Source organism: Spermophilus citellus (genome assembly GCF_964194105.1).
Source record: "Spermophilus citellus genome assembly, chromosome: 9".
NCBI lineage: Eukaryota > Metazoa > Chordata > Mammalia > Rodentia > Sciuridae > Spermophilus > Spermophilus citellus.
Genome location: NC_138191.1, coordinates 112,079,121 through 112,096,174, shown reverse-complemented (window position 1 = coordinate 112,096,174; position 17,054 = coordinate 112,079,121). Strand labels below are relative to the sequence as shown.

Sequence of the window (17,054 nt, the reverse complement as noted above, 5' to 3'; positions counted from 1 at the left end):
GTGGGACAATGCCAGGGTCCAGGCCCAGTGTCAGAGGTCTCAGGCCTCACCCTCACACACTTCCTACCAGCCTCAATCCCTGGCCAGCCAGGCTCAGTTTAGAAGGGAAGATGTCACTCTTTCTTAAAAATAGAATGACCAGCCGGGTGCAGTGGCCCACACCTGTAATCCCAGTGACTTGGGAGGCCAGGCAAGAGGATCCCAAGTTCAAAGCCAGCCTCGGCAACTTAGCAAGGCCCTAAGCAACCTAGAGAAACCCTGGCTCAGAAAATAAAAGGGCTGGGAATGTGGCTCAGTGGTTCAGCACCCTTGGGTTCAATCCTTGGCACCAAACAAACAAACAAAAAAAGGTAGAATGACCATAAAACTGATCAGCCTAGAAAGGGTGCTGCAGAGGAGAGGGGACCGGTCAGGGAAGGAAAGTGAAGGTGAGGGAGGGAGGGAAGAACAAAGGAAACTCACTCACCAGCCCCCTTCTTTCACCAGGTCATGGATGAATGGAAAGGATGAAGGGTGGGGGAGCCACAAACACAGCCCTGGGTTTCAGAGCTTTGACAAAGCCTATGAGGACAGCCTGGAAGCTCCCAGGGACCTCAGAGCACAGGGATTTCTGTGGGTGGACTGGCCCCATGCAAGGGAGAATCCAGCCTTTATTTAGGTCTTGGATTAAATTTAGGACTTCTGGGCAGAGTCCAGAAGCCAGGTCCAGGTAGGGGGCAGGAAGTGCGTGCGCGTGTGCATGTGTGTGTATGTGTGTGTCAGCAGGAAGGGTGGGAACACCATCCGTGCCTTTCCCCTGGAAGGAACAAACCTGCCCCGTGGCCAGCCTGACCCTGTAAGCTGGCATTCATGGGGTTAAACGTGACCGCGCCCAGCCCAGAGAGATCGAGCCCACAACCTGAACTGTGGGAACAGGCGAGCTGCCCTTAGCCCCTTTATAAATTGTTGCTTTCCGGCTTCCAGACTACCGAGCCACCAGGCTAACAGCACCAGATCTGGAGTCAAGCAGAGCACACGGTTCTTGTCCTGCTTCCACCACTTAGTGGCCATGTGATCTTGGACGAGTCAGTTCCCCAAGCTTAGTTTCCTCGTCTGCAAGAAGCAGATCAGCAGTAGGCAGACTGACTCCTAAGAGGTTGAGAAAAATGCTGCATTTCCTGGGCACTAACTCTTCACCCCCACAACTAGTCATTGTTTGAAAAGCACTTAGCACACACGGTGCCAGGCAGCTAATAAGCACTCAGTAAATTGGGGCCATGGTAAGGTTGTTGTTTCATTATTTGGATTTTGCTCCCGACCCAGGTGGGGCCCCAGGCAGGAGACTCGAAGGCCCTGTGAGTACAGGAACACTGCCCTCTGCTGCTGCTGCTGAGGAATCGGCACCTGGCACAAGAGGGAGGACAGGAAACAAGCCCAAGGTCCAGGTGCCAGTCCCAGGGGCATCAGCTGTGTTTCCACACTGGGACCAGGACTTCAGCACATCCACCCCAGAGCTCTGGCCCCGCCACGTCAGCCTCGAGAGGACAGAGCAGGGCCTGCTGGGTGCTAGCCCCAGGGAAGGGCCCTGCTCCTGGAGCATTAATCCTCCACGTTGCCAGGCAGGGCCTGGGGGATTCCTGGGTCCTCTTTGCTGCCCAGCAGAAAAAAGCACCAGCTCTCAGTTCCCTCTGAAGGGTCCTGATGGAGCAGGGGCCACAGCTGCAGGAGGAAGAGGAAGGGCAGCTGACTGTGACAGGATGGAGAAGGCCTGGCCTCAGCGGGTCAGAGACACAGTCCCAGATGCTGATCACCCACAGATCTCCCCCAAAAGACCGTCCAATCTGCCTGCAGCCTCCCCTGCAGGAGACGTGCACCTCTCACGAGAGCAGGAGTTGTTCGCCTGCCCACAAGAGTATCTGTGCCCCCTCCCAGAGGAAAGGGGTCTGCGTCCAAAGGCTGGGACACAGACTGGCTGTAGGAACGTAGGGACTAAGAAGGAGGCCCACAGGCCCTACGCAGGATCCTAAAAGCATTCCTGGAGGGTAAGGAATGAAGAGCAGCCCTCCTAGCCCTTTCCACACAGCACAGCAGGCTGGACTTCTGCACCCAGCTCATCACGGCCAGCTGCAAGGATACAGGTGACCTTGGAAAAGCTGAGTCCAGCCAGGGTGCCCGGCTCACCCTGTATAAAGCACCTCTAGAAACCCTAGGTCATCCTGACGTCAAAAGGCGGTTTCGCACAATGCCAGGGCAGCAGCAAGAGGAAATTAACCTCCAGCTGGCGGAGGCGGCCAGCCGGGCTGACAGGAGCAGCTGGGCTGCAAAGTGGAGGCAGAAATTCCTCAAGTTGATGCTTCCGAAGGCCCCTCGGGCCACTCCCAGGTCTTGTCTGAAGCTATTTACTTCCAGGGGGGAAAACCCTATTGATCTTCATTCAGCGGCTGTCTGCTCCCACATGGCCGCTACTTCAGCATATCACTAGTCACCGAGAAATTTCTCATTGTTTTACACGCAGTGGCTCCCAAACTCAAGAGACAAACGCTCGGGATGATCTGAGTGCACCGATCAGAGGAGTTGCAGACGGGGTTAGTTTGAGAACTCTGAAGGAGGGGACCTTACTCCCCTGGGACCACCTGCTGTTGTCTACACAGGACCATGCAGTTACCTCTACTCTGTAGATGCTCTGAGAGCCCAGAGCTGGGCCAGCCCTTCCTCCCCTCCCCCACAACTCCCCCATACACATACACCTGCTTTATGTCTCTGCAGTCATTTGGCTTTGAACTTCCCCACTGGCTGGCTGGAGATCACGGCCATCCATCCAAGTTCCTCATCACACAGAAGGCTGGCCAGGCTTCCCCAGCTGCCGCCAACATTGCCTGGTCCCCTCTGCAAATTCTAGGCTGACCCTCAATCCTACAGTAATCTTAGGGGAGATCTAACCATGAAACCTACAACGGCAGAGTTCCCACCAGCCTGTGCTCAAGGGAACTCGGAACCCATAGAATATGCCAACCATGAAGGCCAACCAAATTGTTTAGATGGGGAAACTGAGGATCAAGGTGGGAAGGAGGGTGTGATTTAAGCAAATCGGTCCAACAAACCAGCAGCAGACAGAGCCAGGGCTCCTGCCTCCAAGCCCAGTGCCCCCTCCACTTTAGCTTCTAGGTCATGAAACCTGGAAATCCAGGTCCCCACAGGAGGTCAATGAAAGCCCATTCGGCTGAAAGGACCCTGAATTAAACTGCTTTCTATAAGTTAAGACCAGGATTCATCCAAACAATAATAACGATGATAATAATAATAAAATGCTGAACAATTTGCTTTGCAAACCTTCAATGAGCAACACTTGGTAATCACACACAGAATACATCTTCCACATATTCATATAAAATAATCAATGATCATTTTTTCCGCAGACTACAATCCAATTACTCTCTCTCCCTCGCTCTCTCCCTCACTCTCCTTTGTTACTTGCAAACCATCCAAGCAATCAATGCCTTGACCTCTCCCTCTGATAGACACAATTACAAAAAGACAGAGCAATGCAATTCATCTATTCAAGACGGATTGTTTGAACACTCTGTCACACTGCTGAGCCATCCATCTCCTTGTCTAAGAGGAAATTTCAGCCCCCAAAAGAGGCACAAAGAGAGGGGGCGGGTACAGTGCGCCCCAGCCCAGAGAGCCCATCTTGCACCTGCAGGTAAACCCTCTCTGGGCCCGTGCTCAGCGACGCCTGGCTGCTGGAGAAGGATTCAGCTCCAAGCTCAGCCAGTGCCTGCACCAGGCTTGGGAACCAGAAGCACCCAGCATGCTCCAGAGCCCAATATCCGGGACCTCAATCCCTGCAGCCCAGCCAGAGCCCTCAGATCCCAGGGGTGGGAGGAATGGGAAAATGGAGATGGCACTGGCCCAGCCAAGGCGGTGTGTTTGGGTTTCAGCATGAAAAATTTCCTCTCTCTCTCTCTCTTTCTCTCTCTCTCTCCCTGCACCACATCCACTGTAGCTTTCTGGCTCCAGCTGGGGTTCAAGCACAGGCTCAGAAGGTCAGAAGCTCGGCCCCCAGTCTGCTCCAGAGAAGCTCAGAGGCCTCAGAGCCTTCCCATCCTCCACCCAACCTGGCTCAGCTCCAGTGGTCACGTTTGGCAACCACACAGCACCCCGGTCCCTGGGCTGGGAATCAAATGGGGCAGGGCTCTTGGATATAAATGGCCTGGGCCCACACGCTAATTAATCCTGGGGCTTAATACGAAGAAGATCAGAGGAGAGGAGGGCTCTGCCATCCTCTAATTGCATTATTACATGCTGAACCCAAGAAAGGGCGGGCAGGTTTGAAGATGGGCTTCTCATGGTGGCGGGGAACCCCCAGACCTATTCAATTGCACAGTAAGAAGGGGCAAGGCAGGGCACATCATTCTGCCCCCATTGGGCTGCCCTCACCTGCTCCTGTCTCTCTAGGTCTCCAAAGACTTCCATCCCTGAGGGTGGGCTGCAAGTACATCTATCCCACCCCAGTAGAGGGAAGAGTGGGACCATGCAAGAGGGTCCTGCAAACCATGGGATGGATATATCACATCCTCAGGGGCTCCCCTTTTTCTCCCAAGGATACCCTATCATGAAGGACCCTCAAAAAAATAGAGGGATGCCTTCTTCTGGTCCATGGTTAATGGGCTGCCTGCCCCTGGAATGGTGATGACTTGGGTGCTGGACAGGCAAAAGTATGGAGACAGAAGACATTCGACTTGCCAGGAGCAGCCTGGACTGCAAAGGGTTAAGCCTGACCATGAGGGCTGTACCCCAGAGTCCCCTCCAGTGCCTGGCCTTCTCTGCCTCTCTGGGTGTCTGCCTGCCAGGGTCCCAAGCAAGGACTGAAAGACATCTTGGGCAGAGCTGAGGCACTGTGCTCTACCCGCATCCAGATGTCGAGTTCAAAGGGTCTAGCTCCTGGGAGACCGCCAGGGAGGAGACAGATCCTCTGAGGTTTTTGACCTCCTACTAGGAAAACCTCAAGTACGGAAACCAAGCCATTGGTTCCCTGCATCCCCTTCGCGCGGCTGACAGCCCAAAGTCGGTGCCTGGAGAAACGCCACAGAGGAGGAAGGTGGCCTTGGCTGGACAGAGTTCTACCCACCTTGTGCCAGACGCTGGCGAGGGCTCCTCGGGAACCCAAGCGGCCCAGGTTTCCAGCCTGGCGGCCCTGAGCCCATGGTGACGAGGTTCCCCGGTGGCACGGCCGGGCCCAATCCTGGGGTCGGCTGGCCTGGGACACGCACGGCCCCACCGCACAGCCCAGAGCGCTGCCCGCAAGGTGCCTTGGGCGGCCACAACAAAGTTAAAAGCCCGAGCAAGAGTCTCTGGCGAAAAGAGACGCGGAGAAGCCCAACCCCAGAAAGCCGCGCGCAGACCCGCCAGCCGCCGCCAGCTGCGGAGGGATTTCGGCTAACTTTAACAACCACTCGCAGCCCTCGCTCGCCTTCCCGGTTGCGCTGGGCGGCCTCCGTCGCTCCCTTCCCCCCAACTTCGTTGCCCCCGGCAGAAAAAGGCCTGGGTCTCCAGGGACAGCCCGGAGTGTCTGGCGGGAGACTGCTCCTCCCTGCCCCACGCCACAGCGCTGAATGGGGGCCACCGAAGCCGAGAGCGGCCACTGGGCGAGGAAACCCGCTTCCCTCGTCATGCGAATCCGTACCCTGCGCCCCTGCCGCGGCTGCTCGAGCTGTGCCCGAGGTGGGGGCGAGGGGCCCGCGGGGAGCGGCAAGGGGAGAGGAGAGAAGTTGGCGCCTTCCCCAGGGCTCCTACTACTCGGAGAAGCCGAGTCCCAGAACTCGGTCTACGGCCAGTCATGCTGGCAGTCGCCGCAAAATTCGCCCGGGTCTCGGGCTGGGACTGGAACCGTTCGCCACACTCCACCAGGTCTGACCTCCCAGGAGCGCGCCAAGGGCCCCTCGCCCGCCGCGGCCCGGCTGCCTCCTCCCAAATAAGTAAGGCCCGTGGCCCTGGCTTTGGAACTTTGTCCTCACCATGACAAGCTCCTGGTGGTTACCCGGTCCCGCCAGCCCGGAGAGAGGTTGGAAAAATCTCTAGAAATCACGTTCAGAGGCCCCCATTCCCGCCCCCGCCCGGGCGCACAGAGACCCCCGGCTCCAGGGAGCCCTTACCGATCCGGATGACGTGGGGCATCCCGCGCGAGTCTGGGATCCAGAAGGCGCACACGAGGAGCCCGGCCCAGTATTCCCAAACCAGACTCCGGAGGCGCCGCCAGGGAGCGGTCATCGTTGGGCGCCGCCGAGCGTGCCCGGGGCGCGGCCGTGGCGGGCTCCCTGGGGCGGCAGCTCTAGGCGCGGGCGCGCAGCAGCCCCCGAGGCGCCGCCTGGCCCAGCCGCCCGGCTCCCGAGTGCCGCTGCGAGTGGGGGGCGCCCCGCGGCGCTGCGCACATCTTACTGGGGGGCCGCCCCACCGGCGCCCGCCCCGCCTGGCTGCCGCCCACGGGCTGCCCGCGAGCAAGGCTCCTGGGCTACGCCCGGGCTCTGCTCGGACTCGGCTCCGGCTCCGGTTCGCGTCGGCTCGGCTCCCGCGCGGGCTCCCACCTGCCCCGGCTGCCGGGCGCTGGCGGGCGGGCTGCACGCGTCTCGGGCCGCTCCTCCTCCAGCCGCCGCCGATGCTATCGCCCGGGCTCGCACAAAGCCCCGGAGTGGAGTTGCACGCGCGCACACATTCCCTCCCAGCCCCCTCCCCCGCGCCCTGCCTCCCGCCTCCCGCGCCGCCCGCCGCCCGCGCTCCCTCCGCGCACTCCCCCGCGCACACACTTCACATTCACACTCGCCGAGGCACACACTCGCGCGCTCACACCTGCGGAGGGGGCGGGGAACGGGACCCTGGACCCGATTTGGGGGGCCGCCGGGAGGACGAGGACTCTCCTCGATTCCCAGACGTCCCCATCCGCCCTACCGCCCCCAGTCCCTTCAACTGCGAGGGCACAGAGCCCAGGGAGCCAGGCGTGGAGCGCGAGAGCTGGCACCACGAGCTGGGAGACGGCGGCAGCCCAGCGGCCCGACCAGCTGGAGGAGACGCGCCCGCCGGGAGCAGCGAGACCGGGAGCCCGCCGTCTGCAGAGTCTCGCCTTTCAGCTCCCACGCGGCTCGCGCTGGCTGGACGGCGGTGGCCAGAGAGTGACCCGAGAACGATTTCCTTCCCTGGCCCCGTCCCTGGTGGAAGCAGGGTTGGGCCTGGGGGCTGGGGATTGGGGGTATAGAATTCAAAGAGAATTGTCCGCGCTGAGCCAGGGGAGCTGCGGAAGGGGTGAGAGACCCGGTCAGCCCCTCTGCGTGGATGGCAGGACTTGACCACGCACCGCCGCTACAGGGCTGCGGAGGAAGACTGCTAAACCCCTGGATGTAGAGTTGGAGCCCACTGCTTTTCAGCCCTCTTCCCCAACTCTGCGAGAGGGGCTGGTGCCCCCTCCCCGAATCCTACTGAGAAACAATAAGGAGAACTGTAATTTTCCGCGGGACGGAGCAGGACCCTCGGGGGAGCAAGCTGAAAGGGTTAAAAAGAAATGTTGTTTATTAGCAATAATAAATTTTTTTTCAAGTGGCGCTGGGTGTCGAGGGAAGAGAAGGGCTGCGGAGCGAAGCTGGAGCAGGAGGCTGCGAATTACGCAGTTAGGCGAGTTTAATGACCTTTTTGACAGAGACAAAGCGGTGCCGATACAGTAGATAAATAAACGGATCTGTCACCGAGCAGCGGCTAGGCTGTGTGTGAATTTATTTTTCTCATTTAAATAATTTGATCTATTCCATCATTTCCAATCTCTCCCATTTGCCAGCTGTCTTGGTAAGAGCGTGGCCCCCAACATCTGAAGAGCAAATCTTTAATTTTCTTACAAATATACTAGGCGTCGGGAGCTAAACTGCCTGTTAATTTTGCCATTTCTTTCTTTCCCTTCCTGCCTGGGAGCAAAGGATGTGAATATCACTATGGCCAATCCTACCAATTAGGAGGGGACTCCCTCCCACCTGAAGTGAGGGGACTGTGGCCTGGGAGGAGAGACTCCCTGGGCTCTCCGAGAGAGAAGGGAGACTTGGGCCAGGCTTGATGACATCCTCAATGATCTGCTGGTAAATGGAGGTTACTAAGGGTCTGTCTTTGCCAATCATGGGCCCCTCTTACCCTGAATGGGCAGCCAGTGGAAAAATCTTGCCTCCAGGACCAGAGGGAAGGACATGCAGACCAGAGCCAGAGAAGCAGCAGCTGACCTCTGTATGGAGAAGAAGGGCTTCAGTGGGCCCAGCAAGGGGGCAGTGCAGGAGAGGGGAGCAGAGGACCCCACCCTCCAGGAGGGAGCTCAGGGAGCTCTTCATGGGACACACTCCACAGCCCCATTACCTGCCTATCAGCTTCCACAGCTTGTTTGGTTGCTCCCAAGGAATCAAAAGGCCTGGCTGTTCTCTAAGAAAATTCCAGCGGCCTGATGGAGAAATGAAAGGGACCTGAACTCAGACCAAGGATGCACGTCAGGGCCAACAGGGCCCACGTCTGACTAGGGGACGGAGTGAGGCGCCTGGGTGCCAATTGTGTGTGTGCTGTTCTTCAGGCAGCCCTCTGACAGGAGAGAGGCTGGGGCAAAGGACAAGTGGTTTGACAGGAAACAAAAGAAGAAAGATAGAGGTGGGTCCCAGAGGGAGAGCAGTACTGAGGCCAGAAGAGGGAGGGATGGAGGGCGGGGAGGAGGAAGAGGAGAGGGAGCTTCCAGAAGGCTAGCAAGAGAAAGGAACTAGACCAGCAGAGGGGGAATCTGAGGACTCCTGGGGATGAGAGAGTGGCCCTGCCACCCCTGTCTCCTTTGTCACCCCCAGGAAACAGCCCAGGCCTGGCCTGCTCCTGCTGCATTCAGAGTGGGCGTGAGTTCCCCAGTGCTGCAGATGGAGGCTTTTCTCGGCTGCCACCAGGCTGCCGTGGGAAACAGCCTCCAGCTGCAGAGGCTCCTGGACCCAGTCTCCTGGCTTGGCAGCCCAGCCGGAACCCCCGGGGGTCAAAGGGAAAGCTGCTCTCCCAACCCAGGATGGGGCCTTGTTCTTCATGGGGCCTTGTAGCTGCATGCCATTTTGTGATACAGCAGCCTGTCCCCTCCCAGTCCAAGAGAGAGTGGAATGCATCACAACAACAAAAAAAACAGCAGTGATAATCAGGACTGCTTGTATTTCTCACTCTTTTGCCATGTTCCAGACAGGGCACTCACTACCTTGCAGGTATCCGTTCTTCCAATCCTCTCCACGACCCACTCTTCAGGGTCTTGGTTATTTTTCCATTTTACAGATGAAGACTCAGAACCCTGGAAGGGTAAAGACCAAAGGCACACAGCTAGTGAGTGATCTTCCTTCCCTCCCTCCCTGCTCCCTCCTAATACCTGATGGGCATCACTGTTTTCCAAGCTCTGGATGAGGAGCCAGGGCTCCAGCACAAACTCATGGGTGACCCATATCTACACCTCCCAGGCCGAGGAGGGCAGGCCCTAGGGAAGATCCTTCTCCCCTCTGCAATGGCAGCTACAGCCTCTAGCTGCGTTTAGAAAGGCTGAGAGTAGAACAGGATCAGGGTCCTTTACTGGGGCAAGCTGGGGTGCTCCGGGGTCCCTAACTCACAAAAGAACCCTGCCACCCTCTCTCCAGTGGTCATGGGCTTCTCCAGGCGGCCCTATTGCCAGCAGGCACCAGGTCTGGCACCATCTCAAGCTGCATCTCTGGGGATTGGGAGCCTCCAGTCCTGGCTTTTGGCATTGTTGGTAAACAAGTCTACCCACCAGCCAGGCCTCGGCTCCCCCATGAGGCAGCCAGCGCTGGATTTATGAGGCCTCCAAACCTCATTCAGACTAATGCAGCTTTTCATTCCCAAATAAAAGGGGCTGCTGTCTGAAAGGACAAGTGCTCCCGCATTTCATTAACATCCCCTAAAATGGCTGAGCTGGCCCAAGTCGCTGCCAGAGAGATTCATGTCTCCCACCGGCTCACAGGTGGGGGTGAGGGTAGGGCTCAGTGGAGGGAACCAGACTGTCAGCCCCCACCATGGCCCCCTCCCAGGCCCCTCCCCAGCTTCTGTGGGCAAGGCAGAGTGGCCCCCCGGTGGTGGCCAAGCCGCTCATTTGGACGAGTCCCCTGTGTGCATGTTTTGTTTAGACTGATCCACTCGGCTCTCTCGGCTCTCGATCCCCCCACAATCACGGTGAGTGATGAGGCCCTGGGCTCCAGTTACTGAGATTCATGATCTCCGCTTCCCTGAGAAGCCACTGAGCAGAGCGTGCCGTGCCGTTGCTGAGTGCAGATCCCTAGGACTTGAGTGCCCTCTGCTGAAGCCTGCCTACTTTCAGTTCTTCCAGCTGCCCAGCAGCAGGCAGGGGCTGGAGGGGCTGGACGCCGTAGTCCTGGGGCTCTGGCCATTCCCCTCAGTGTCTGACCACCCGGGCTCCAGGGGCCACTCTGTAACCAATGCTTGGGGCACCTTGGTGAGAAGAGGGGAGAGGCTGCCTCTTGCCCGGAGGGTGTGCTGGACCATAAGCACACAACTGCCACCCTTTCCCTGATCTTTGCCAACTGTCCAAGCAGGGAAGAGGAGGGCACCAGCCTTCACAGGACCGGCTGTATTCCAGAGCTCTCACTCTCTCAATGGCAAAGTGCACGTGGACCGCAAAAGCCAAGCCCTAGCCCTTTACAGGACACTGGGACCTGCTTCTCTGCTCAGGAACAGAGACTTGTCTGTCAACTTGGAGCCTTTGTCCCTCATCCCAGTCTCAAGAAGGGAGAAGCACGGCCAGGCAGCCACCTGAGCAAGCCACAAGCCCAGTGAAGGTGGCATCACCTTAGATTTTTGTCAACAGTGAAGCAAGTTTATTCCCATTGAAGTCAATTCCTGTGTTTATTGTCAGCTTAACCCGCTGCTGCGAGTTATTTCTCCGCAGTGAGGGAGACAGGTAGACAAACCACCAGAGATATGTTATTTCACTGACATCTGCGTTTTGATGGTCGTGGTACGCTTCTGGTGGAGGAGTAAATGATACACGCAATCCAGTTTGTATCTATACATAATGGAACAGCTGCGGGTGGGCTAGGAGCCCTGGGGGCTTTGCTTCCTTATGGAGCTGGGTGGTGGGGAAAAGTGCCCACGGGAACCAGCTCCTCTCAGCCCTCCCAGGTCCTGGCAATGGAGCCCCTTCCTTCCACAGCTGGGGGTAGCAACAAGGTCCACTCACTCACCCATTCATTTCCTAATTCATTAATTCATTCATTCATTCATTCTGTTCATTCATTCATTCTTTGGACCATCCATTCACTTTTATCCACTCAGTTTTTCACTCATCCATTGATTCCTTTTCTCAGTGCCTTACCAATTCATCCGTGCACTCATTCCATCATTCCCTAATTAATCAATGTGTCCAGTCACTCAGTCTAGTCACACATCCACTTATTCATCCATTCACCGTCTTAACTGTTTGCTCACTCATTCCTTCTCTCCGTTCCTCGCCCATTCACTCACAGCCATCCACTTCTTCATTCATCCTTTCGTGCATCACCTACCTTTCTGTCCTGTCATTCAGCTGTTCACTCATTCATTCACCCATGCAATCCTTTGTTCAGTCGCCCACTCACTCATTTACTCAGACGTCCAGCCACTCGCTCACTCTCTCGTTCACTCTCTCTCCTTCTGGACTGCCTGCCCAGCAGACAGAGAAAAGACACCTGCCTGCTCCCCAGGCACTGTTCAGGTGAAGCTACAGACACATTTCCACCTCTTATTGCAGCTTAGGGCACCCCAAAATATGCTCAGCCACCCAGGTGTCCTGGTTCCTTCAAAAGCCTCAATCTCGTGTCTTCTACTTGGTCACAACACTCTGCAACCTTCAGCTCTTGTGTCCGACTCTATGGATCATCTGGGCATTTTCCTTGCTAGCAAAGACTAAGGCCCAGAAAGACCCAGGCCCATGTCTGGTGATGGATGTCACATCAGAGGTGTCACACAGCACCGCCACTCTGAGCCAGGAACCACACTGGCTTCCCTTTACATGATCCCTTGTCCTTGAAACAACCCAGGAATTCAGGGATAGAGAAACAGGCTAAGAGGAGTCAAACAATCTGCCCACAAAGAACTTGCAGGAGAGCAGGCATACCCCTTTGCTCAGTGTAAGGGGAAGAGAGGGGACAAATGGGTGTGTCATCGAGCGCAGGGCGAGAGAGTGAACGAAGGGATAAAGGAGAGGATGAGCAGATGCGCGAGCTCCGGGGAGAATGAGCGGATGCGCGGTGGGTGGTTTGTGCTCAGGAAGCAAGTTGCAAAACTGAGCTTCTGACCCAAGTTTCTGGACCTCAGTCGGGTGCTGTCTCCACTGCTTGACACTTGCCCTCCTCTGTCATGCCCTGACCTTGCAGTTAAGGAGCAGGAGCAGGAGGGGGAGGGGGAGGGGAGGCAAAACCAGAGTTAATATTGGCCCAAAGCAGATCTTTGTGAACTGCCTCCCTCCAAGGCTGCGGAGTGTCGCTTCTCCACTGCACCTGTCCCCCCCCACCCCCTCCCCCCACAGGCAGAAGGCTGCCATCATCCCCTCCTTAGAGAGAAAGAGACAGAGCAAGCCGTGAAAATCCAATCACCGAGTGATAAGAAAATAAACAAGTGAACTTCTCCAAGTTTGCCAGACTTCCCTGCCCGAGGCCAGCTTAATTAAAGTTGATGTAGAATTTTAAAGTGGGAAAATAATTAGGGCAAGTGGTAGAAAAGAGAGAGGAAGGAAAACATTGTTTTGTTTTGTGTTTTGCTCCCTCTTAATTATGCCACAGACTGTCTCTCCCATGGATCCCATCCCAAGTCTGCCCTCCGCCAAGTTTCCAGCAGGCGGTACCCTGTGTGAGTGGCGCAGGCACACCTGTGCCTCTCTGGCACGCAGGTATGGTGCTTCTCCGCCTGCAAGACAGGCAAGGCGGGCAAGCAGCCAGGCTGCCACAGAGAGTAGTGCGTGCTGTGGATGCTTAGAAGGAGGAGCAGGGGCAGGGGGAGATGGGGACGGCAGTCTAGGCGGGGAGTGGGCACTGGGTTCCTGCTTTCCCGTGATATCAGACGGCCCCAGCCCCCACCTCCACAAGACAACCTCTGCCCACCTTGATTTTTGAGTGATCCACAAATGTCGGAGAAAATATTTAGTGTTTGTGCCTGGAATAGGGCTGGGGATGGCCCAAACTCCTGCTGCAGCAGATGCCAGAAAGCAAGATCGCTCCACACTTCAAGTACCTCTGAATCCAGATGGATCTTTGCTTTATTTACAAGGGATCAGAGACGCTGAGTACCAGCCTCATGGAACTGATCAGAGGCAGAGGCAGCCTGGACAGGGGAGAGCGGGTTTCATGAGAGAGAAACTCCCCAGATTTCACTGAAGGGAGACTGCTGGCCTGCTTGAGTGACGATCTGTCTGTGTTACCTTTACAAACAAACACGCGGGCAGAGGTATGTGTCCATGCTACTGCATACACACCCACAAGCATGTGCACATGGACATACTTACACACTCACAATGAATGGACATCCATGTAGGGCTGGTGAAAGCCCCGACTCTGGAGCCAGACAGCCTGATGTATGCGCTGACTTTCTAGCTGAGCATTGTTGGGCTCGTTTTCTGTGCCTCTGTTTCCTGTCTGTAAAATGGGAATCATAATCCTATCTGCCCTGCGGGGTTGTTGTGAGGATTAAATGAGTTAATAAGTGCGATGTGCTTAGAACTGTGCCTGGCACATCATGAGGGCAGGTCTCACTTAGCAACCAACTGTCCCTGCTGTTTGGACTTGTCAGACTCCTGAACAGAGCCCAGGCGAACATTTTCTTCTCCAAGCTTCCAATAGGAAGAGCAGTGTGTTTACTTATACGCGCGCGTGCGCGCGCACACACACACACACACACACACAGATCCTGGACTTCTAGGCTGGCTGGCGTGCATGTGACTGGGGTGCCAATCGAGCTGTCTACTCTTCTCCATCACCATCACATGGAGGCTGGGAGGTTGTTAAGTTGGGGAAACTTGCGTTGATCCAGCAGGCTGACTTGGTGCAGGGAATCCTAAGGCTTACACCCCAGATCGGCTGCCATGTTTTGACATTTCTCAAGGCTCCTTCCTCCCTATCAAGCCCTCAAGCTCCCCCTCCCCCAGGCTTCCTCTTGGTGCTGAGGATGGCGATATTCCTCGCCCCTCCCTGTGCCTCAGTCTGCAATCTACCCCTCCCCAGAGCAGCTGCCTGGCCTCAGAACCCATTTAGAAAGAAAAGAACACACTTTCCCACTGAGATCCAAAGCCTGGTTCCTCCGAGATCACAGGGGGTGTGAGAGGGGAGCTAACTGCTGAATGCCACAGTGTCCCCCCCGAGGCAGCAGGAATGTAGCCACACAGGCAGCAGGAGGGCAGGCTTGGGCAGGAGTCGTGGGCCTGGATAGAGGAGACTGGGCCGCGGGCTGTAGCTGGGGGAGCCAGGCTCGGCTCTTTATCTCTGAGGCAGCAGGAGGAAGGAGTGATGGGGGACTCAGTCCTGCCAATCAGTTAATCCCAGGCTCTGGTCTCCACCTGGGTTTGGTTGGGTTGAGTTAATGGGCCGGGGACAGATGCCAGTGGCCACAGCCTCATTTCTCTCATTTGGGTTGATTTCATTCTATTGACTGAGCCAACCAAGTCCCCTTGCTCTTGAGCTGGCACATACGTCCCTTCCAAGGACCAGGATTCTCGGAGACATCTTGGAGACATGGAGCAGCTTGAAGAAACATGGGAAATAGGGGGTGGGGACAGAGAATAAGTGCCTGATGTTTGTTCTTCAGGCACATGAAGGACTCTGACCTGGCCCACTAACCACTCTGCAAGGCCCGGGAGGTTCTCTATTCTTTGGTTAAGGGACTTGGGACTTTGATGGTGGCCTTACTGCCCCAGGGGAAAGTGAAGCATGATAGAGGCCTGGAGTGGGACCACTAATGTCTTTTGACACCATCCCTCTCCTGGAGACCCCTTGAGAGCCTGGGTGGGAAGCATGTGCCCTGGGGAGTCAGGAGCCCTCAGCCCCTGAATTATTATCTTGCTGATTCTTGCGCCTGGGAGAGTCCAGGACAGAAGGATAAGGCTATGGGCAGGGATTCCACAGCCCCTGGTGGAGAGTCTGGGGCTCTACCTGCATCTGCACACACACTATTAAGTAAAAAATAGAAACAATTTTCCAGATAATTCCAAAGAAAACACTTTTACAACAATCACATTTCAATCAAGCTCCAGCTGCTCAGCTGCTTCTCTCCCCCATGCATCTAGTTTTTCCTAAGCGTCACTGGTGGCCCACTAACCCAGGGACGAGAGGGCCTGAGGTGACACTGGAGGGCCATAGGGTCACAGGTGCAATTTGAAGGCACAGATGGGGGAGTCTAAGGGGCACAAGCCCTGACAGAGTGGATGCGGGTAGGCATTGTGGGGACACATAAAATGACAAAGGAAATGTGTGTAGGTTTTGAGGGGACAAATGAGAACCTGAGATTCCCACCCAAGGGACAAAGGGACAAACTAGGGATTGTATTCAAAGTAGGAATCCTTGGAACCAAGAAAAGAGCTGCAGAAAGACAGGTGGGAGTTGTGTGGGAAGAGCAGTGGGGACAAAGTAGGGGATTTGAGGGACACAAGGACTCTTCCCTGTGAGCAGCTCCCAGCCTCCAAGAAGGGAAACACACCAACCGAGGCCAACGGCAGGCAGAGGAGGGGAGGGAACAGAGGAAGATGCTTCTTGCCAAGAGTAGCTGCTGCAGCAACCAGGAGCTGAAGGCCAAGTTTAGCATCTGCTCCTGAGAAGATGTCTGCAGGGCCAGATACCTGGGGCTTCTGAAGCACCGATGGTGCCGCCCACAGGGAAGCCAGGGGCAGTGCACCCCCAGAGCACCCAGTGTGCACTTGGTGACCACCTACTCTGCACCCAGTACAGTGTCTCTGCCCTTGCAGAGCTCCCAGGGCACCTGGGAAGCCCAGTCTGGAAACAAACTGTCCACAAACTGTCCAAATCTAGGTGAGCACTGAGCAAGTTACCCACAGATTCAACCTCTCTGTCCCCCACATACCCCATACCCACCAACCCTGCAGTCAGAAGTTGAGCCCCCAGCCTCCATCACTGCCAATGATGATTTTCTTACCATGATTCCCGAGGGATTGTGTTTTTAAAGGGCTTTGAGCTGGGCACAGTGGTATATGTCTACAATCTCAGTGATTTGGGAGGTTGAGGCAGGAGAATTGCAAGTTCAAGGACAGCCTTAACAACTTCGTGAGAACCTCAGTATAAGGAATAAAAAGGACTGGAAATGTAACTCAGTGGCAAAGTGCCCCTGGATTCAGTTCCCAGTACCCTCCCCCAAAAAGGCTTTGTGAGGTATCATTTACTTACCATAAATGTCATCTGTTCAAGTATCCGATTCAATGATTTGGAGTAAATACCAGGAGTTGGGCGACCTTCACCATAAACCAGATTTAAAACATTTCCATTACTCCAAAAATATCCCTTGTGACCATTTATCTGGGGGTGGGGGGGTCTTTGATTCAGGACTTTGGGGTGGGGCTTAGGACTAAGGATTAGAGCAAATTCCTGGGGTGATTCTGGGGCAGTGGTGTTTGGGGTCCCACAGTAACAGCCACCATTGGAGAGGCTTTTCCAAAATGCCAAATACAAAGAAAAGGGGGGCCGTTCTGCTCAAAATCCCCCAGGGGCTCCTGGCCAGGTGCTTCACAGTGAGTAGCAGCATAGGCAGCCGGTGCCTGCTGCAGCCCAGGCACGGTTCTAGGCACTCGGATGGATTCATTCTCGGAATCCACACAACTAGTCCACAAGGTGGGTGCTGTTAGGATTGCCATTTGATGATGAGAAAGGGGAGACACAGCTAGAAAGTGCTAGAGCCACGTTCTGAATCCAGGTGGCCCAGCTCCCAACTGCTCAGCCTGGGTACTGTCCCATGCTCCCTGGACTATAAACCATCCTCTCTCTAACGTCCCCAGGGCTTCCCTGCACGCCCCGATGGTCTCCACCCCTCTGCACATCAACCCC

General features: G+C 56.0%; 1 protein-coding gene across 1 annotated transcript in view; it reads right to left on the bottom strand.

Annotated features, from left to right (window-relative positions):
* The window catches only part of GRIK3 (glutamate ionotropic receptor kainate type subunit 3), a 213,930-nt gene extending 207,313 nt beyond the window's left edge, over positions 1-6,617 (bottom strand). Inside the window, exon 1 of the mRNA XM_081306472.1 lies at positions 6,135-6,617. Coding sequence (XP_081162598.1) covers positions 6,135-6,249 — 115 coding nt within the window. The 5' untranslated portion in view covers positions 6,250-6,617. The remainder of the gene's footprint in view (positions 1-6,134) is intronic.
* Positions 6,618-17,054: the final 10,437 nt, after the last annotated feature.